General features: G+C 43.5%; 1 protein-coding gene and 1 non-coding gene across 2 annotated transcripts; both read right to left on the bottom strand.

Moving 5' to 3' along the window:
• Positions 1-3,481: 3,481 nt before the first annotated feature.
• LOC138652007 (transcription factor HES-5-like) lies at positions 3,482-6,082 on the bottom strand. Its single transcript, XM_069742685.1, has 3 exons — positions 5,995-6,082; positions 5,720-5,900; positions 3,482-4,924 (listed from the first exon to the last, which is right to left on the bottom strand). The coding sequence occupies exons 1-3, from the start codon at positions 6,076-6,078 to the stop codon at positions 4,683-4,685; spliced, it is 507 nt and encodes a 168-aa protein (XP_069598786.1). The 5' UTR covers positions 6,079-6,082; the 3' UTR covers positions 3,482-4,682.
• Positions 6,083-9,624: 3,542 nt separating this feature from the next.
• Positions 9,625-9,714, bottom strand: TRNAI-UAU (transfer RNA isoleucine (anticodon UAU)). Its single transcript is given in 2 exon segments — positions 9,625-9,660; positions 9,677-9,714. It is a non-coding gene; the product is annotated as a tRNA-Ile (tRNA).
• Between the last annotated feature and the right edge of the window lie 12,355 nt (positions 9,715-22,069).

The following is a 22,069-nucleotide window of genomic DNA, read 5'->3' as shown; positions in this document are numbered from 1 at the left end:
TTGGCCCTTCCAGCCTCTCTTTCCATCCATAATGTGTTCCATAGATCTTTGTTGCGGAAGTATGTGGTGCCCGTTGTTCCCTCTGCTGATCCTCCGGCCCCGGTGTTGATTGATGGGGAGTTGGAGTATGTGGTTGAGAAGATTTTGGATTCTCGTTTTTCGAGGTGGAAGCTTCAGTATCTGGTCAAATGGAAGGGTTATGGCCAGGAGGATAATTCAGGATAATTCTTGGGTTGTTGCCTCCGATGTTCATGCTGACGATTTGGTTCGTGCCTTTCATTTGGCTCGTCCTGATCGGCCTGGGGGCTCTGGTGAGGATTCGGTGACCCCTCCTCAAGGATGGGGTACTGTTGTGAATTCTGCTCTTGGGCTCCCTCCGGTGGTTATGAGTGGTAGTGCTGCGGTAGTTGGATCGCAGCATTTATCAGGTGTATCAATTTTTTGCAATTTGGGCTGGGCTATTTAAGTCCTGCTTTATCCTTTAGTCAGTGCCAGTTGTCCATTGTTTTTGGAAGATTCACATCCATACTTGGTTTCTCCTGGTCTGCTGTTCATTTCTTCAAAGATAAGTTCTGGCCTTGTTTTTGCTGTCCACCTGCTGTGGACCTTATAGTCTGTGCATTTTCTTGTTTTGTTTTGTCCAGCTTTGTCTGTGAAGGATTTTTTGCAGCCTTGCTGTGTCTCTGGAGATGCAGATATACCCTCCATTTCTTTAGTCAGATGTGGTGTTTTGTATTTTCTGTGGTGGATATTTTCTAGTGTTTTAATACTGACCGCATAGTACTCTGTCCTATTCTTCCTTTTTAGCTAGTATGGCCTCCTATGCTAAATCCTGATTTCATGTCTGCGTATGTTATTTCCCTCTCCTTTCACAGTCAATATTTGTGGGCGGCTGTCTATCCTTTGGGGATTTTCTCTGAGACAAGATAGTTTTCCCGTTTCTGTCTTTAGGGGTAGTTAGTTCTTAGGCTGTGTCGAGGGGTGTAGGGAGTGTTAGGTACCCCCCACGGCTACTTCTAGTTGCGCTGCTAGTTCAGGGTTTGCGGTCAGTAAAGGTACCACCTTCTCCAGAGTACGTCTCATGCTGCTCCTAGGCCACCAGATCATAACACCTTCCCACAGGTGAAGTATGTCCCCAGGGCTTCCCAGTGTGTAGATGGTGGATGGTGAGAGGCGCAGTGAAGAACGAGGACACAAGGTTGTAGTCTCTTTACCTTTACTGAAGGCTTCAGTGTCCACAGTCCAGAGCACCGGTTCACAGGGCTGGCAGAGTCCGGCCGGTCTGAAGGCAAATCCAGAGTCCCCTTATCCAGGTGGAAATCAGTAGCCTTCCTCTAGCGCCTGGATGTTGTAGTACCTTACTGCTGAGCCTCTAATAAGGTCCTCACAATTGTTGTAGATGTTCTAGATGTTATGTCTTTCTCTCTGTCCCCCAGATGGATAGGAACAACCTGTATGACTGATGGCCTGAGGCTTTTTACAGGAACTCTAGCATGCCCCAGCCCCTACAAGTTGCCACCGTGCCTCCTGGGTATAGGTTGGCCAAGTAACGTGGAATTATCTGTCCTGCCAGGCTCTGACGTAAAGCGTAGAGATCCTTACTCCCTCGGTATTTTGGCTACCGGATTCCTGCGCCTCAGAAGGAAGCAGTCTGCTCCTGGCTGGTCTCCCTCTGATATTCCTCTCCTGTGCTCTGCTTTCCTGCACACTCTCTGCAATATGTTCGCTTTAGTGTCTTCTTCCAGGAGCTGCAGCACTTCAGGCTCCAGGACTCTGTCCTCCCCCTTTGTCTTCCTGACAGGAACTGACCCTTTCCCTCCAGATCAGGATGTTCTAATAGGGGAGTTCACCTTAAACAGGCTTAGAGCTCCCCCTTCTGGTCTGGAATGTGAACATGTTGCATGCATTGTATTACCTGATAAAGAGATCTCCTTTATTGCCTTCAGGCATAACATCACTCCCCCTGGTGGAAGAATGACATTACTGCAGCGACCAGGAACCTGGGGCGCTGAACTTACTACGCACTGCCTGTGCAGCCTACTACACACTACCTGTGCTGCCTATTACACATGACCTGCGCTGCTTACTACACAAAGCCTGTACCGCTTACTACACACTACCTGTGCTGCTTACTACACAAAGCCTGTACTGCTTACTACACACTACCTGTTCTGCCTATTACACACTACCTGTTCTGCTTACTACACACTACCTGTGCTATTTATTACACACTACCTGTGCTGCCTATTTCACACTGCCTGTACTGCTTATTACACACTACCTGTGCTATTTATTACACACTACCTGTGCTGCCTATTTCACACTGCCTGTACTGCTTATTACACACTACCTGTGCTGCTTACAGTAAGTACATTATGTGATGATGACAAGAGGACATTTTTCCAATATGACTATTGTATGGAAAAAATATAAAATGCAGAGATCTAGAATTATGTATAAGTGCAGAGCAGTGCCGTCACTTCTGCCCGTATCCACGTGTACCTGCTTTATGTTGCTGCTCCGGGCTCATATGACTACCGTGCTTGTTTTCTTTACCTTCCTGCATTTAAATGTGGTAAAGAAACTATTTGTATTTTCCTGTGCTGTGTGATTGCTTACTGAGGGGGTTGCTCAGGTACCTGGGAGCACTGCGCACCACAAGAATGGAGGTATTAGATGGATTACAGGACATTTACTGGATAATAAGTCCTGCAAGGGTGCAAGGATTATGGTTTATTCCTAGGGGCCATACAAGCTCTCTTGGTGCCCCAGGCAGGGGCTCCAGAATGAATGCACCCCCTCCCCTGATACCTGAGGTTCACCATGATAGCTGGTAGATTTATAATCATTTTTTTCGTCGTCCCTCGGCATTTAAACACTTAGTAGAAGTCGCCTTTCAGATTGTGACAGTTTATTCTTGTATCACTTAGCTCAGAGGGTACAGGGATAACAATTGCAACCAGACCCCGGATCCTGAGGTCCTGTGGAGTCCTGTTACCAACTTTGCATTAAAGGGAATGTATGAAAATCCCATATTGCATTTTTTTTTTTTTTTTTGCATTCCAGCAGATGGCGCTCTAGCACTGGAAATCCCAGTGGAGTTTATTTAGGAAGTGCAAACATTGCCCCAGTCGGGACCTGTGTGATTGGTTACCATTGGCACTGTGTGGCCTCATTCAGAGGGCACTTATTTCATTTTTTTTGTATTGCTTGTGTGAAAAAGAAATAGCGTCTCAGATGAGCGTTTTCCCAACAAACTGAATATTGATCGAATATAAAATGACAGGGAACGCCTCATATAAGGTCTTATTGTCATACTAGTACTTAGGAACCTGGGGATCTTACTTGGGCTTATGTTCACATGTTGCGTTTTTGCAGCATTTTTTGATGCTATTATTATTTTCAGCTGCACTGTATTCTATTTTTTCGGGCAGTAGTAAAGGTACCGCCGAAATGCACAATAAAAACTGCACAATTATTCACATTTGAAGAAATAAAAATGTATTATAAGCTTTTCACAAAGATTAAAAAATGTACACCCATATGCATCTTCTAAAGATTAATTACTCCTTTCCTTAATAAACTGTACAAAATCTGCAAGGTTTATTCAAAATAAAAACATAATAATTTAATAGCTATACATTGAATCTAGTTATTACAGTGTTGCCATAGGTAACAGTAAAGGATTCACCGACCAATTGAGGTTCGCTACACAGCCCACTTGTGGGTCTATGTCTTTTGTATGCTTCCGGCCACATTCCGACTAGACTTGTCCTACCTCGCTCAATATGATTGCATTGGGTGATTCTGTGCACGTCTAGTCGGCATGTGACCTCATGTGTGTAGATCGCATACTTGCAGTCACATGACCACCGGAGAATCCTGACAGTGTGCACATAGTAACTGCAGATGAGCCCCCAGCCTGGACAACCCCTTTAAGTAATATGGCACCAACTCTTGGAAGGTGTATTAATTGCATTACATTTTACCTTATAGGGGGTTGTCTGGTTCTTATCAAATTATTGGACTGGTCTGCAGGCTTGGCTCCCACCAATGTAACGTGCTCGCTCAGAATGATGACCTATTATATAGTTAACCCTTCATGCTGAAGATTGGATTTGTATCTAGGCACTTAAAGAAGTTGTTCATTTCATCCTTTCTCCTCCTGAGATATGGTCCCATCTTTCTTCTCTATAAATCTAGTCTTTTTAGCGAACTTGGCGTGGTCCTCATAAAGACACCCGCAAAGAAGAGTTCATGATCATGATCACACCCATTTTGCAAAAAAAAAAAAAAGAACCCTACATTTACATAGAGGGGAAGAAGGGGCTTCATCTCAGGATGGAAAAATGTAAGAACATAAAAGAAACATCTCCGGATTCAGGAGAACGGCGGCGTATTTATAGCAAGCGATGGTCCGATTTAAGTGCATCTTCATTATGAAGCAGACACTCGGAACATAAGAGGAAGTCCCACCTTTTTGCAAGTCCTCACCACTTATCATAGAATGGTAGAGTTGGAAGGACCTCCAGGGTCATCGTGTCCAACCCCCTGCTCCATGCAGGATTCACTAAACCATCTCCGACAGATGTCCATCCAGCCTCTGAAGACTTCCATTGAAGGAGAACTCACCGCCATAGAATCATATGAATGATATGTCTCTAAGAAATGATGTGGATCGTCTACCAGGGTCTCCACAAGAACTTGGTGTTGGCCATGAGAGGCTGTTGTTGCTGCTTAGGAGGTGTCTGGAGGCAGCTGAGATTTCTCGGTTGGCTCTCCAGCTGCTGGAAGTGATTCAGTAAGTGGAGCTGCGCCTCCTGCCCCGTGTGATGGGCTGATAGATATGAGAGGGCTTCATAAAGACACTTGGAGTAGCCATGTCTGTATTCCTGGTGATCTGCTCCATGAACTGATTTCATTCCTAAAAGAATAACATCAAACTAGTGAAACATTGCAATGGCAGTCCTATGTAATAAATAGTATATAGTCACAGGAATACAATTTATATAGGATAGGGAATTGCCAGATGTCCAAACATTGGTGGTGGCAATTTAGGTATAAGTTGGAAGCTCCCCACACTTGCCGAAAATTCAAAAGCCGAGATCCCTGTAGTAGGTGGGTGATCATAGTGGGCTAGAGGATTTGTATTGCCAGTTTTAACCTATTTCGAATGGATCCAATGTTTTAAGACGTCTCTAATAAATATCAACATTTTATTCACCAGATGGTTGTGCGGAATACTTCCATTTTCAGGCATGGGAATTTAGGTGGGTTTCATTCCCACTCCTGGCTCAGCCCAGTCCCCCCAGTAGTGCCTAGCTCGGGAGAAGTCACATTATGTAATTTATAGTGATTGCAAAGGTAGACGGCACGTTTGGGCACATAAGGAGTAATAAGTTATATTATTTGTCAGTGGTCACTATTAGGGCTCATACAGATGTCCAGCTTTCATATACGATTGCTATCCTTGATCATTTTTGAAACGATCCTTTACATGCATATAGAATCCATATGCAATCAAGTATCAAATAAGTATTGTAGATCTTCACATTTTTATTCCCCGTGCATTAAAAAAAGATTAATTATAGCAGTGATTATAAAAAGAGAAAAGATTGAAGTTAGATGGTGTAATACCAAATCTACCCACTAGGGGGCACACAGAACAATTCTAAAAGTTTTGCAAACTTTTTTTTTCTTTTGCAGTTTTTAATCTTACCTTGGTGGGTGCATCTCTGCTGCTGTTTAAGGAATTGTACGGCTATTTCCAGGACGTCAGCCTTCTCCGGCTTGGAGTCTGGCTGGAGAAGCTGGAATTCTTGCTCTAGAAGTTTCCGCAGTTGGTTGATGCTGCTATTAATGCGATCCCGTCTCATCTTTTCTACAACTGGCTTTCTCATCTGGTCAAGAAGAAAAAGATATATTTTTTATAGCAATTGTAACACTGACATTAGAAAAAAAAATTATATATATATATAGTTAATATGAATTTACCCTATTTTTCACTTTTGTGGTGAGGGTTTCTGATGCGTATTCCTTAGATATGGTGCACAGAGCGCTGTTCGCTGCCATCATCATAGGGTTCTGTTTAATGTGATGGTTCGATGCTCTTTTTATACCCCTTCCTCAGTATGTGAATGTATGGACGGCAGCCAACACATGGTTTCCCACACTCAGAGTCCAATCACTGCGGCCGCAGGACAACAGCCACTTTCATTCATGCTTCTGAAGTCATCCTAGCCAAAAAAAGAAAGAACACACACACACACTCCTCACTCCCCCCCCCAGATGTCAGGCATGTGTGCTGTATAAAGGACGCGGGGTCCGTACACATGGCCGCGCTGTCAAGACCTGGGAAAGTTCCACCCATAGTGTTTGCAACCTGCTGCCACATGAAGGGGGCAAGGAGCCGTCACACAGCGGTGATTGCCCCCAGGGTGGAACTGAGTATTGTGTTACTGCTCTATGGCCACACTGTAGGAGTACGACCTAGATAAGCAAATATGCCCCCGACACGTTTAATGGGGTTGTCCCGCCATAACAACATGAACTATCAACTGGATATGAGATAAGTTGCCGATCGCTGCATAGACAATCAATCCCTCCATCTGTATAGAGCAATGGCCGAGTATGTGCACCATCCTCCATTCATTGTCTATGAGACTGATAGAGCCAAGGCAGTACAGGTACTGTGTTTTCATGGCATAACTTGAATCTCAGGGGCCCGAATGCAAAGCTCCAACTTTTTGGCCCCCCTAGGCTCCAGGGCCCCGGGTGCGATTGAAACCCCTGCACCTTTTATAGTTATGCCCCCGATGATACCCATATAAAATTCAGATGGGTGGGAGTTGTCAGGTCACTCATGGCCTTTGTGTCCCCTCACATGGCAGAATTCAGATGCAAATGCTATTTCTGGTCCCCTTATAGCCACACCGCTGACTGCGCCACTGGTTGTCAAAAAGGGTCTCTCCAAACTTTTTTGGAACTACAAACCTCAGCCTGCCCTGACAGCTTTAAGGCAGGTTGAGGGTTACTGTCCTGCAGTAGCTGGGGAGCACTGACTTTAAGGATGACTCTGAATGGGCTTGGTTGAATTTTCAGCAATCTGTGACTCCTACTATTTTTCACAAACACCACAGACTCTAATGTAACGCTCATTTAAAGAAGACCTTTCACCAGGTCAAAAGTGACCAGTTATTGCTCCCATTATATTCCCACGGCTCCCCTTAAGAATCCATTTTGTGTGCTTTTTTGTTGAAACCCACCATATGCCTCCAGAGATACGGCCCTGTTTATTTAGTGCTAATTTTTACGGTCTTTACAATGGGCTGTGGCTCACAGGATCCTCGGGGGCGTGTCTTTAGAGTTCTCTGAATAATTATCTTGCGAGTACCGCCCCTTTGTAAAGGCAATAATAATTAACACTAAATAAAAAGTCCCATACCTCTGCTACAATATGACGGATTTATAAAAATAACTAAAAAATAACAGAATATTCAGGGGAGCGGTGGAAATATAATGGGAGTAAAAACAGGACCATTTTGACCTGGTGACAGGTTCTCTGTAAGTGATATCACACAGCAATGATGTCTGATCCTGAGACACAATAACTGACCACTTCATTATCATTTATCAGGGAATTATATGTCGACAAGACAGCGATGCTTCTGACCTCCAGTGAGATCCACTCTGCACATAGCAGGGATGTGGCTGCCCCCGGACATGTCTGTGATGGGTCTGTGTGACTGGAAATTCAGGATCTGCTGTTTCATATTTAACATAAAGTTACAGTGAACTGGAGGAGATGAGAGAATGCGTCTGTGATCATGGTGGAGTAAAACAATGTTCCTATTGTGCTAGAAATAAGATAGATGGGTGTATGGATAGATGGATGGATAGATAGATAGCTAGATAGATAGATAGATTGATAGATAGATAGATAATAGACACTGTACACTGACACTATATACAGAGCTCCTGTGTATATTGTCAGTGGTGACCCCTGTATTACCTGTACATTATACACTATATACAGAGCTCCTGTCTATAATGTCACCGGTGATCACTGTATTACCTGTACCCTGACAATGCATTCAGCTCTCCTGTGTATAATGTGTCACTGGTGATCACTGCATTACCTGTGCACTGACACTATATACAGAGCTCCTGTGTATAATGTCACTGGTGATCACTGTATTACCTGTACATTATACACTATATACAGAGCTCCTGTCTATAATGTCACCGGCGATCACTGTATTACCTGTACCCTGACAATGCATACAGCTCTCCTGTGTATAATGTCACTGGTGATCACTGCATTACATGTGCACTGACACTATATACAGAGCTCCTGTGTATAATGTCACTGGTGATCACTGTATTACCTGTACATTATACACTATATACAGAGCTCCTGTCTATAATGTCACCGGCGATCATTGTATTACCTGTACCCTGACAATGCATACAGCTCTCCTGTGTATAATGTCACTGGTGATCACTGCATTACCTGTGCACTGACACTATATACAGAGCTCCTGTGTATAAAGTCACTGGTGATCACTGCATTACCTGTGCACTGACACTATATACAGAGCTCCTGTCTATAATGTCACCGGTGATCAGTGTATTACCTGTACACTGACACTATATACCGAGCTCCTGTGTATAATGTCACTGGTGATCTCTGTACTACCTGTACACTGACACTATATACAGAGCTCCTGTGTATAACGTCACTGGTGATCACTGTATTTCCTGTACACTGACAATATATGCAGAGTTCCTGTGTGTAATGGCATTTAGTATTGTGGTTTTTTTTAAATTAATGATCACTATTGTATTATTTGGTCATTATGTGGTGGTAATTGTGGTCTTCTCGTGGTGCGGCAGTATTTCTCCCTTGCATGTGGTATTATTCAGTTACAATGTGATGGTAATATGTGATCGGTTAATGATGTGACGGTATTTGTTTTTTGTATGTGGCATAATTCGGCCACCATTTGGTGGTAATATGAGGACTGATCATGGTGTGGTGGTATTTGTTCCTTGTATGCGGTATTATTCAGTCACTCCTGCTAAGGAGGGTTGATCCTAGTGAAAGCTATAACCTTTTTACCTTTTTACCGGACAGGTTACAACTTATTGATCAGTGGAGGCAGAAACACTGGGACTTGCCCCAATCAGTACTGTTATCCTTGTTAGAATGGAGCGCAGTGCACATGCCCCGCCACCGCTGCATTCATTCCCCATGGTGCTGCCAAACGCTGCCTTCTGCTTTTACCGGCAGCTCCATAGAAAATGAGTTGAGCTGTGGTTGTCCATCTCACCTGCTGCTCCATTTTGTACTGGGTATAAGGCTCCCCTTTCCGCTGATCGGTGCAGATCCCAGAGGTCAGTCCACTATGCTGCAGATAGGTGATAACTTGTTTTCACAGGACAAACCCTTTAAGTACAAAGTATATGAGAAAGTAGCGGAACTTGTTATTTTCCAGGATTAAGGTTTTATCTTTATTGAGGTGCCATAGCTTTAGTGTTTGCTATTGAAATGACTATTGAGCAAACATAAGAGTGAAAATCACCAAAGGGGGTAGGGGAAAATGCAGAATCTGGCAAAAAACCTGCTCCAGGTGAGGCTTGAACTCACAACCTCGGCATTGCTCAGCTACTGTCTTATAAGTACCGCGCGCTAACCGATTGCGCCACTGGAGCTCCGTGTATCCTATCCATGTGAGTCATCTATGCAAGTGTATATGTCTACAGGGTGTTTAGCCTTGGATGAAAATAAAAATATTCCTACTCACTGACTGCAGGTAGACAAAGTGAACATGTATGGGAATCACTATATGTCAATGTTATTATATGACGGTATTATAAATGCAAAGTGTGGCAGTATTATTTGTATTGTTCTGTCTCCAGGTGAAGCCTGTACAGTGCAGTGCAAACAGCGCCACCTACAGAGCAGGTACAAATAAAATAATTAAGGCGCAAAAATTAGCTCTTTCATAACAAAGGCAGTGATACATTTTTCATGAGACACATTGTAACATTCTATTTACAGCAGATCTTATTTTGTTATTATTTAAAAAAAAAAAAAACAAAGAAGCCCAGTTGGTACTTGAACTCACATCCACAGAGATGTTCTGCAATCACGACGTCATTAATACAGTGCTCTCACCACCGGTACTACTGACGCTGAGAGAAGTGAGGTTTTCTATTCTGTTTCTCAGGATTTGCAGTGGAATTAGAAGTTCTAGAACTGTAAGAAGAGGAAAAAATATGTGGAATAAAGGATATATTAAAAAAAAAATGAGAAGGAGCACATACTGTATAACTGTATGGAATTTGCTGTGAACCTTGTAATAAAACGGATTGCAGTACTTATCTGTAGGTTTTAAGATGTCTTTATATGTTATTTTTTGTATTATTGTTTCATTTTCATTGCTCTGTTTCAAAAGATTAAAGGGACTCTGTCACCTGAATTTGGAGGGAACAATCTTCAGCCATAGGGGCGGGGTTTTCGGGTGTTTGATTCACCCTTTCCTTACCCGCTGGCTGCATGCTGGCTGCAATATTGGATTGAAGTTCATTCTCTGTCCTCCGTAGTACATGCCTGCATAAGGCAATCTTGCCTTGCGCAGGTGTGTACTACGGAGGACAGAGACTGAACTTCAATCCAATGTTGCAGCCAGCGGGTAAGGACAGAGGTGTATCTAGCCTTTCCTGCACCCGGGGCAAAGGATCAGTTCGGCGCCCCCCCCCCTCCCCCACAGTATAAGGGGCACAAATCTGGACAGTATGGGGGCACAAATCTGGACATTATGGCCCATACTGTCCAGATTTGTGCCCCCATACTATCCAGATTTGTGTCCCCTTTGGGGCACAGATGTGGACAGTATGGGGGCACAGATGTGGACAGTATGGGGGCAGAGATCTGGACAGTATGGGGGCACAGATCTGGACAGTATGGGGGCACAGATCTGGACAGTATGGGGGCACAAATCTGGACAGTATGGGGGCACAGATCAGGACAGTATGGGGGGCACAAATCTGGACATTATGGGGGCACAAATCTGGACATTATGGCCCATACTGTCCAGATTTGTGCCCCCATATGTCCAGATTTGTGCCCCCATACTGTCCAGATTTGTGCCCCCATACTATCCAGATTTGTGCCCCCTTTGGGGGCACAGATGTAGACAGTATGGGGGCACAGATGTGGACAGTATGGGGGCATTGATGTGGACAGTATGGGGGCACAGATGTGGACAGTATGGGGGCACACATCTGGACAGTATGGGGGCACAAATCTGGACAGTATGGGGGCACAGATCTGGACATTATGGGGGCACAAATCTGGACATTATGGCCCATACTGTCCAGATTTGTGCCCCCATAATGTCCAGATCTTTGCCCCCATACTGTCCTGATCTGTGCCCCCATCACAGTCGTCAGACTCATTCTCACAACAGTGAGTGAGTGAGTCTGACAGTCTCGTTACATACCCAGTTTGCAACTTGCCCCTGCCCTGGCCGCTGCTGAGCGCTCCCTCCCCGGCTCCCCCTCCTCCTACAGTGAGTGACTACTAGTAATACTACACACGAGCACTGACTGCACGACGACACGCCCGAACCCCGAGCGAACGAACAAACCGAGTCTCAGTCACCGGTACAGGGGCGCAACGAACGACCAGCGGTTATGAAGCAGCCTGCCTGTGTGAGATGTGTCACAGTGAGTCACACGCTCAGTCAGACTGTGACGTCAGCCTGTGCCTCTCAGCGGTCGTCAGGGGGCGGGGCGCAGCCGGCCAGGCGCTTAGACTGAAAAGGAAGGGGCTCCTTCCTTGAAGCAAGCGAACCTCCAGCGGCACGGGATTATCTCACTGCGGGGGGGGGGGGGGGAGGACGGGCCGCGGTGTTATGGCTGGCAATCAGGCAACACAGCGTGCAGTAATCAGCGCACATACAGAGATCTGGCAATAACCAAAAACAATAGGACGAGCTCTGAGACGTGGAATCTCTGTAGACTGCAGTACCTGATCTATCCTCACACAACTATAAGCAGCAGTGGATTGCGCCTAACAACTACCTATGCAACTCGGCACTGCCTGAGGAGCTGACTAGCCTGAAGATAGAAATACAAGCCTGACTTACCTCAGAGAAATACCCCAAAGGAATAGGCAGCCCCCCACATATAATGACTGTTAGCAAGATGAAAAGACAAACGTAGGAATGAAATAGATTCAGCAAAGTGAGGCCCGATATTCTAGACAGAGCGAGGATAGCAAAGAGAACTATGCAGTCTACAAAAAACCCTAAAACGAAAACCACGCAAAGGGGCAAAAAGACCCACCGTGCCGAACTAACAGCACGGCGGTGCACCCCTCTGCTTCTCAGAGCTTCCAGCAAAAGACAATAGCAAGCTGGACAGAAAAAAACAGAAAACAAACTAGAAGCACTTATCTAGCAGAGCAGCAGGCCCAAGGAAAGATGCAGTAGCTCAGATCCAACACTGGAACATTGACAAGGAGCCAGGAAGACAGACTCAGGTGGAGCTAAATAGCAAGGCAGCCAACGAGCTCACCAAAACACCTGAGGGAGGAAGCCCAGAGACTGCAATACCACTTGTGACCACAGAAGTGAACTCAGCCACAGAATTCACAACACCGCGGGCGGCAGAATGTGCCGGGCGCCGACGAGGAGCCTGGCTTTTAACAGCTGCAATGCCGCATCACATCATCAATTCAGGCGGCCCCGCTGGCGCCCCCTGTCAGCTGCGCCCGGGGCAAATGCCCCGCCTGCCCCCCCCTGGATACGCCACTGGGTAAGGAAAGGGTGAATCAAACACCCGAAAACCCCGCCCCTATGGCTGAAGATTGTGCCCTCCAAATTCAGGTGACAGAGTCCCTTTAAAGAGGATTCCACTACTTTATCATTGATGGCTTATCCTTAGAATAGGTCATCAATGTCTGATCAGTGAGGGTGCGACTCCATGCACTCCGCCGACCAGCTGTTCTCAAGTGTTGGCAGCAACTGAAACTGCTCAGTTATGGTACCGCCCAGCACAGCTTCATCTACTGACTAGCGGCTGCGGCCGAGTACTGCACATCTGCCCCTATTCAAATCAATAGAGAGCGGATCTGTAGTACCCGGCCGTGACCACTATTCCATTGAAGATGCCATGCTGTGCAGCTCCGAAACTGATAGTCCGACCGCCAACACTGAGAACAGCTGATCTGCAGGGGTGCATGGAGTCAAAACCTCACTGATCAGACATCCTAGGTATAAACCATAAATGTTAAAAAAAGTGGAAACCTCTTTAATATATCAAGCAAATACATTAGATTTGTGTAATTGTAATTATATAATTAAAAAATAGTATTATTATTGATAAAAGTATAAAATGATTGACTCAGAAAACCAACGTGTTATAACTATATATAAAGCTAATTGTATATTGTAAGAAATATAATAATATAATTGAATAAAAATTGAACACATATCAAATGTCTTATATTTTCAATTTTAGTATTTATTTTGCTATCTAATACAATTATACTATCATTATAATATATATATATATATATATATATATATATATATATATATATATATATATATATATAATATACACATACAGTACAGACCAAAAGTTTGGACAAATTTTTCTGTATTTTTTCATGACTATGAAGATTGTACATTCACACTGAAGGCATCAAGACTATGAATTAACAGATGTGGAATGATATACTTAAAAAAAAAGTGTGAAACAACTGAAATTACGTCTTATATTCTAGGTTCTTCAAAGTAGCCACCTTTTGCTTTGATGACTGCTTTGCACACTCTTGACATTTTCTTGATGAGCTTCAAGAGGTAGTCACCGGGAATGGTCTTCCAACAATCTTGAAGGAGTTCCCAGAGATGCTTAGCACTTGTTGGCCCTTTTGCCTTCACTCTGCGGTCCAGCTCATCCCAAACATCTCGATTGGGTTCAGGTCTGGTGACTGTGGAGGTCAGGTCATCTGGTGTAGCACCCCATCACTCTCCTTCTTGGTCAAATAGCCCTTACACAGCCTGGAGATGTGTTTGGGGTCATTGTCCTGTTGAAAATAAATGATGGTCCAACTAAACGCAAACCGGATGGAATAGCATGCCGCTGCAAAATGCTGTGGTAGCCATGCTGGTTCAGTATGCCTTCAATTTTGAATAAATCCCCAACAGTGTCACCAGCAAAGCACCCCCACACCATCACACCTCCTCCTCCATGCTTCACGGTGGGAACCAGACATGTAGAGTCCATCCGTTCACCTTTTCTGCACAAAGACACGGTGGTTGGAACCAAAGATCTCAAATTTGGACTCATCAGACCAAAGCACAGATTTCCACTAGTCTAATGTGCATTCCTTGTGTTCTTTAGCCCAAACAAGTCTCTTCTGCTTGTTGCCTGTCCTTAGCAGTGGTTTCCTAGCAGCTATTTTACCATGAAGGCCTGCTGCACAAAGTCTCCTCTTAACTGTTGTTGTAGAGATGTATCTGCTGCTAGAACTCTGTGTGGCATTGACCTGGTCTCTAATCTGAGCTGCTGTTAACCTGCAAAATTATCATCAGAAGCAGAGGTGACTCTTGGTCTTCCTTTCCTGGGGAGGTCCTCATGTGAGTCAGTTTCTTTGTAGCGCTTGATGGTTTTTGCCACCACACTTGGGGACACTTTCAAAGTTTTCCCAATTTTTTGGACTGACTGAACTTTATTTCTTAAAGTAATGATGGCCACTCATTTTTCTTTACTTAGCTGCTTTTTTCTTGCCATAATACAAATTCTAACAATCTATTCAGTAGGACTATCAGCTGTGTATCCACCAGACTTCTGCACAACACAACTGATGGTCCCAACTCCATTTATAAGGCAAGAAATCCCACTTATTAAACCTGACAGGGAACACCTGTGAAGTGAAAACGATTGCGGGTGACTACCTCTTGAAGCTCATCAAGAGAATGCCAAGAGTGTGCAAAGCAGTTATCAAAGCAAAAGGTGGCTACTTTGAAGAACCTAGAATATAAGACATTTTTTCAGTTGTTCCACAGTTTTTTGTTAAGTATATAATTCCACATGTGTTAATTCATTGTTTTGATGCCTTCAGTGTGAATGTACAATTTTCATAGTCATGAAAATACAGAAAAATCTTTAAATGAGAAGGTGTGTCCAAACTTTTGGTCTGTACTGTATATATACAGTAAAATGATATATACAGTGTATATGCGTATATATATATTTTTTAATATACAGTATATATATATACATGTATAAATATGGATATATTCTAGATATATTATAATACATATATGTCACGACCCAACAAGGTTCGGTCCAGCGGACGGCACAACACACATACAGCGGGATAGAAAAAGGGGGAGGAAGACCCTAACGATAGGGAACAAGGGATGGTGCACCTCTTAAACTACAATCTGTGCCTATTCCTAAGATCTTCTAATGCCCTATGTGGGTCCTTTCCCCCGCCGCCATCACATGCCTATGCCTAGCTGTCACCTCACTTTACCCTGGCTAGTGCACTGGCTGGCAAGGACGCTAGTCTCACCACTTATTTCTATCTGTCTAAAATAATCTGTCTATCTGTCCGAAATAATCTATTAGTATACGACAGCCAACATCCACGTAAAATGATCGAGTCAATACCGCTGAGTCAGTTGTTGAGGGTACGGCGAATAGTCAAAAAAGAGGAGGATGTGGACGAAGCATTGGAGTCATTAGTAAGAAAATTTATAGAGAGAGGGTACCCTAGAAAGCTTTTAAGGTCGGTTAAAGAAAATGTAAAGAAGGATAGAAAGGCACTAATTATGAAAGCTACGAAGGATAAAAAACGAATTAACCGTGTTCCGTTTGTGAGTACATATGTGGAAGAAAGCAGGGAGGTGAGCAAGATTATCTCAAAGCATTGGGGTATGCTTGGTAGGTGCCACCCAGAAATAAGTGAATTTTCAATGTCACCACTTTACTCCTATAAAAGAAGCAAAAATATAGGGGACTACTTAATAAAATCAGACATTGGGCCTTTAATGAGAAACCAACAATTGACACTAACGGGCAGGAAGAAAAGGGGTTGTTATCCTTGTTTGTCCTGTGTGAATTGTACACATATGTTGAAGGGCCCCACTTTTGAGCACCCTGAAACAGGTAAAGTCTATCAGATAAAAGAGTTCCTGACATGTGATACAGACCATGTAATATACCTCTTAACCTGCCTGTGTAATCTTTGGTATATTGGCGAAACAATATGTGCATTTAAAGTGCGGATGAACCAACATAGGTATACCATCAGAAAGAAAAGAATGGACCTTCCAGTCCCTAAACATTTTGTGGACTGTAACCATCAAGAAAAAGATCTGAAATGTAGGATTATTGATGTGGTCCCGATCCAGAGGAGGGGAGGTAATAGGGAACAGATTCTAAAAAAGAGGGAGCTCAAATGCATCTATGAGTTGAAAACACTCAAACCGAAAGGATTAAATGTAGATTTTAGTATTCATGCGGTGTTATAGGGGGGTATGTACTAACCTTTTTTCCTTCCTGTATAATTGGGGCCAGGATATTTTAAGATATGTTGGATACTTCGTATCAGTAATTTTTATCTTATTTTTTACCCATCAGATGCTATTCCTGAAAAAAGTCACCTGGACAGAATGTGGTATCATGGAGGACAAAGATATTAATTTACTTTTGCTTCTTTTTATTTTTTGTTATTACTAAATATATACGAATATTAAATGTAATTCTTGCTGTTTGGCTATTACAGTGCCTATGACCCGGGTGGATTTCTCATCTAAATAAACAGTAAAAACAATTGAGGTGTTGAATGTCTTTAGTATATGAGATAAGTGGACCAGGACAATGGTGCAAATACCATATAAAAATATAAAAAAACTAAAAAAAGGGACTCCCAATACTGGTAAACAGACTATATATGTATATACATAAAGCAAAGAAATATACTTATATATATAAAAAGGCCACAAAAGGGTAAATCAGATAAAAAGCCTTTATTTATAGTATGGCAACATTAGCACAAAAGTGCATGTGCTTGGGGAATAAGTACACACAGGTGAACAGGTAAAATATACGATAAAAAAATATATATCTAAAAACGGTCCCACAATCTAATTATAAGCGCATGTAAAAAAAGGTTTTATGTGCATACAGAGGAGATAGTGTTGCACGTGCAAAAAAAGTGCTGGGCACAAATAAAAAATATATATATAATAAATAACTTATGTGCAAATGTATCCTCAATAGCAAAGTGTGCAAGTAGGTGTAACCATAAGTTATATGTGCAAGGTGCATAAAAACAAGGGCAAAAATCAACTATGTGCCTTATGTCCTCCGCTGCACTATAATAACAAATACATGCGCGCCAATGTCCGCTGTAAGATATATGGGAATAGACGTAATACTAAATGTATATATACCTGTCGGTCCTGCGGGCCCAAGCCCCACCACCTCCCTGGTTACCGGACGCACACCGATCTCACCGCTGTTACAGCCTATGCTGCCGTTCCCCTGTATAGCAGATTCTGCTTATGGCTTCCAAAAGGCAGTGATTACTCCCTACAGACTTCCTTGACAAAGGCATGAGTTGCCGAAGCGTTGGAAACTGTGATGTCTGTTATTAATCGGCTGTTCTGTAATAAATCTACCCTTTGAGAGTTGAAGCTATTGTGGACCTTATTGAGTGCCGAAGGTTATTCTCCTTTTTGATTCATATTTATTCCTTCTGAGCACCTCCTTGTATCATAGAGTGCGCCATTTCTGACCTTAATATTATATGCTTTGATAAGCAGTCGTCCGTAGTGCCGAGGTATGTTTATGCATCTTATATAGTCCATTTAAGTCCATAAAGAAATATATTTGGTCCTTATAGATCTGAAATAAACATAAAATAATACATACTCCCAATTGGGTGTTAGATCCGCTTTATTTTGGGTGTGGGTGCTATGTGTAGCCAGACAGCATTCTATGGTAAATGGCTGATCTTAAAGGGACTCTGTCACCTGAATTTGGCGGGACTGGTTTTGGGTCATATGGGCGGAGTTTTCGGGTGTTTGATTCACCCTTTCCTTACCCGCTGGCTGCATGCTGGCTGCAATATTGGATTGAAGTTCATTCTCTGTCCTCCATAGTACACACCTGCACAAAGCAATCTTGCCTTGTGCAGGCGTGTACTATGGAGGACAGAGAATGAACTTCAATCCAATATTGCAGCCAGCATGCAGCCAGCGGGTAAGGAAAGGGTGAATCAAACACCCGAAAACTCCGCCCATATGACCCAAAACCAGTCCCGCCAAATTCAGGTGACAGGTTCCCTTTAAATTAACACAAGGCCCTTTTATGTGCAACTGTGCAGGCGCTGACATATGAGTGTCCTTACGGTATGTACCTGCTTAGCGCTGCAGCGCGAGCACTATTAATATGCATAAGTTCACATAGATAATAGAGTGAATGATCAGCCAGTACCAACATGGCGGTTTTCGGCGCTACTGCGCATGCGCCGTGTGTAAAATGCCACACAGAGCGCCTCATTGGCTGATATGGCGTTTCATCATGATGATGGATTTGTGACATGCGCAGTGAGCGGCAGAGAACGCCGACTTGCAGGCATGTCGTCCTCCATGAGCCCACATGAGAGACAAGGGTGAGTGCAGAGGAATGTAAACATAATTAACATTAATATATCTATTATTGTAATTGTGAATATCTTCAGGATAATCTGCTGGGGTATAGATAGCATGGTTTTAATGCACATAAGCACAACGCACCTTATATATGAGCACTGGATGCAAATATAAATGAATAATGAATATTGTATATGTTATTATGAACACTAATAATATGTAATTTATAATTGGACCTAATTTAACATGAGTTGAGACACATATAAATAGACACTAGGAATGGTTACTCACTGCTTGATAAAGGCTCAGATGGAGCTGAAACGTCGCCCGGCTATGTGGGTCGATTAAACCTTCCACATTTTTCACTTAAACTATGGAGTGCTGCCTCTTTTTTGAGTGACTGTAAACTTGGTGCAATCGCTGGACTGGTTGCCTGAGGCCCTGCACCTGAAGATAAGTACTAGAGTTGTGCTATTCCTTTTTTTTTCTTCTAATATATATATATATCTACTATATAAAGCTGAATGTGTGTATGTGTGTGTGTGTATGTGTGTGTGTGTGTATGTCCGGGATTGGCATCTGCACCGTCGCAGCTACAGCCACAAAATTTTGCACAGTCACACGTCTGGACCCCGACAGCATCATAGGCTATGTTGTGAGGCGAAATTTTAACCCCGTGCGTTCCAATTCACCAAACAATTTTGCCTTTATCTACATAATGGGGAAAAAAGTGAAAGGAAAAGTGTTGGAGGCGTCGCAGCTACAGAAATAAAATTTTGCACAGTCACACGTCTGGACCCTGAGAGCGTCATAGGCTACGTTGTGAGGTGAAATTTTAACCCCACGCTTTCCAATTCACCAAACAATTTTGCCCCTATCTACATAATGGGGAAAAAGTGAAATGAAAAGTGTTGGAGGCGTCGCAGCTACAGCCACAAAATTTTGCACAGTCACACGTCTGGACCCTGAGAGCATCATAGGCAGGGCCGGCGTCAGCACCCGGCACAGCGGGCAAATGCCGGGGCCCTGGGGAGAGAGGGGGGCCCACTCAAGCTGTCATAGATACAGCTGGGAGAGCAGAGCAGGAGATAACATGCTCTCTCTGCCTACAAAGTCACTGCTGGCTGCGTTCTCTTAACCCCTATGTGCCAGCTCTGACACAAGCATCTTATCACTCAGTGAGTGCAGCCAGGCAGGCACACATAGGGGTTAAGAGAAGGCAGCCAGTGTGACATTGTTTGTGGGCGGAGAGAGCACTTTCTCTGCTCTCTGCTCTGCTCTCCTCCCCTGGCTGGCTGCCGTGCTGCTGAAGTTATGAGGCAGATTCAGGAAGAGCTCCTAGTCCTACCAGTGCATGAGTGAGTGGCGCTGCTATATACTACGTGGGCTGTGCTGCTATATACTACGTGGGCTGCTATATACTACGTGGGCTGTGCTATATACTACATGGGCTGCTATATGCTACGTGGGCTGCTATATACTACGTGGGCTCCTATATACTACGTGGGCAGTGTTATATACTACATGGCTGTGTTTATATGCGATCATGAATCGGGGCATGTGTTAAAGGGGGGGCCCACTGAGACTCTTTCGCCCGGGGCCCTCAAAAACCTGGAGCCGGCCCTGATCATAGGCTATGTTGTGAGGTGAAATTTTAACTCCGCGCTTTCTAATTCACCAAACTATTTTTCCCCTATCTACATAATGGGGAAAAAGTGAAAGGAAAAGTGTTGGAGGCAAATTGACAGCTGCCAGATGTGAACAAGGGGGACTTAAAGAGTGAGAGCGATGGCGCCAAAGAGTATATACCGTACAGTTGCTAAGGTGGGACCCCGACATGGGATACTCACCACACACGGGGATATGAACACACACACAAAATGCGCCACACACTACCACGTGCTTGAACACATAAACCACCCTCAGCACACATTTCACCACACATACACCAACCTCGCCACATAAAAGTCGAAACACAAAAGTCGCCGCTCAAAACTCACCACGCGCAAAACTCGCCACATGCAAAAAATAGGCTCACGCAAAACTCGCCACAAGTGCAAAACTCACCTCATGGAAAACTCGCCACACGCAAAACTTGCACATGCGGAAAAATTGCCACATGCACAAAATTTGCAACACATGCAAAAGTTGCCTCACACAAAACTTGCACATACTCAAAAGGCACCAGACATAAAACTCACCACGCGCAAAACTCGCCATGCGCAAAACTTGCTGCACACAACTTGCTACACCAACCTGTCACATGCAACTCGACACACAAAAAGTTGCTACACACATGTTGCCACACAAAACTCATCTCACAAAAGTTGCTACATGCATGTCGCCACACACAACTCAACACACACAACTTGACAAACGAAACTCGCCCTAAAACACACACAAGTCTGGTATTAGCCTTCAAAAATAAAAATCTGATTAATAAGCAGACAAACTACAAGAGCAACAAATGTACCATATAGGAAATACGGCAGCTGTCAGTCACATGACCTGTCTATTATGTGTATGTGTGAGCTAATATATACTGCCAGGGGGAGGGCTTCCTGTTGGCTGGGGATTTATCAGGCTGCCAATTTATCTTACAAATACTGAGGTAAAAATACTGAGCAAATAACATGTTAACGAGGTCTAATACAGGAGATCACACAGGTATATACTATATACAGGGGAGATGACACACAGATATATACTATATGCAGGAGAGATGACACACAGGTATATACTATATAAAGGAGGAGATGACATACAGGTACATACTATATACAGGAGGAGATGACATACAGGTATATACTATATACAGGAGGAGATGACACACAGGTATATACTATATACAGGAGCAGATTACCTACAGGTATATACTATATACAGGAGGAGATGACATACAGGTACAGTATATGCTATATATAGAAGATGACATACAGGTATATACTATATACAAGAGGAGATGGCAGACAGATATATACTATATACAGGGGAGATGACACACAGGTATATACTATATACAGGAGGAGATGACATACAGGTATATACTATATATAGAAGGAGATGACATACAGGTATATACTATATATAGGAGGAGATGACATACAGGTATATACTATATATAGGAGGAGATGACATACAGGTATATACTATATATAGGAGGAGATGACATACAGGTATATACTATATACAGGGGAGATGACACACAGCAGGTATATACTATATACAGGGGAGATGACATACAGGTATATACTATATACAGGAGATGACATACAGGTGTATACTATATATAAGGGAGATGACAAACATGTATATACTGAATTGAAAATGAGAGGTGTGAGGTGAAAATGAAAAGGTGTGAGTGCAAAATGAGAGGAGTGAGGGAA

Source organism: Ranitomeya imitator, chromosome 10 (genome assembly GCF_032444005.1).
Source record: "Ranitomeya imitator isolate aRanImi1 chromosome 10, aRanImi1.pri, whole genome shotgun sequence".
NCBI lineage: Eukaryota > Metazoa > Chordata > Amphibia > Anura > Dendrobatidae > Ranitomeya > Ranitomeya imitator.
Note: the sequence above shows the minus strand (reverse complement) of the source record. Positions and strands in the feature narration are given on the sequence as shown.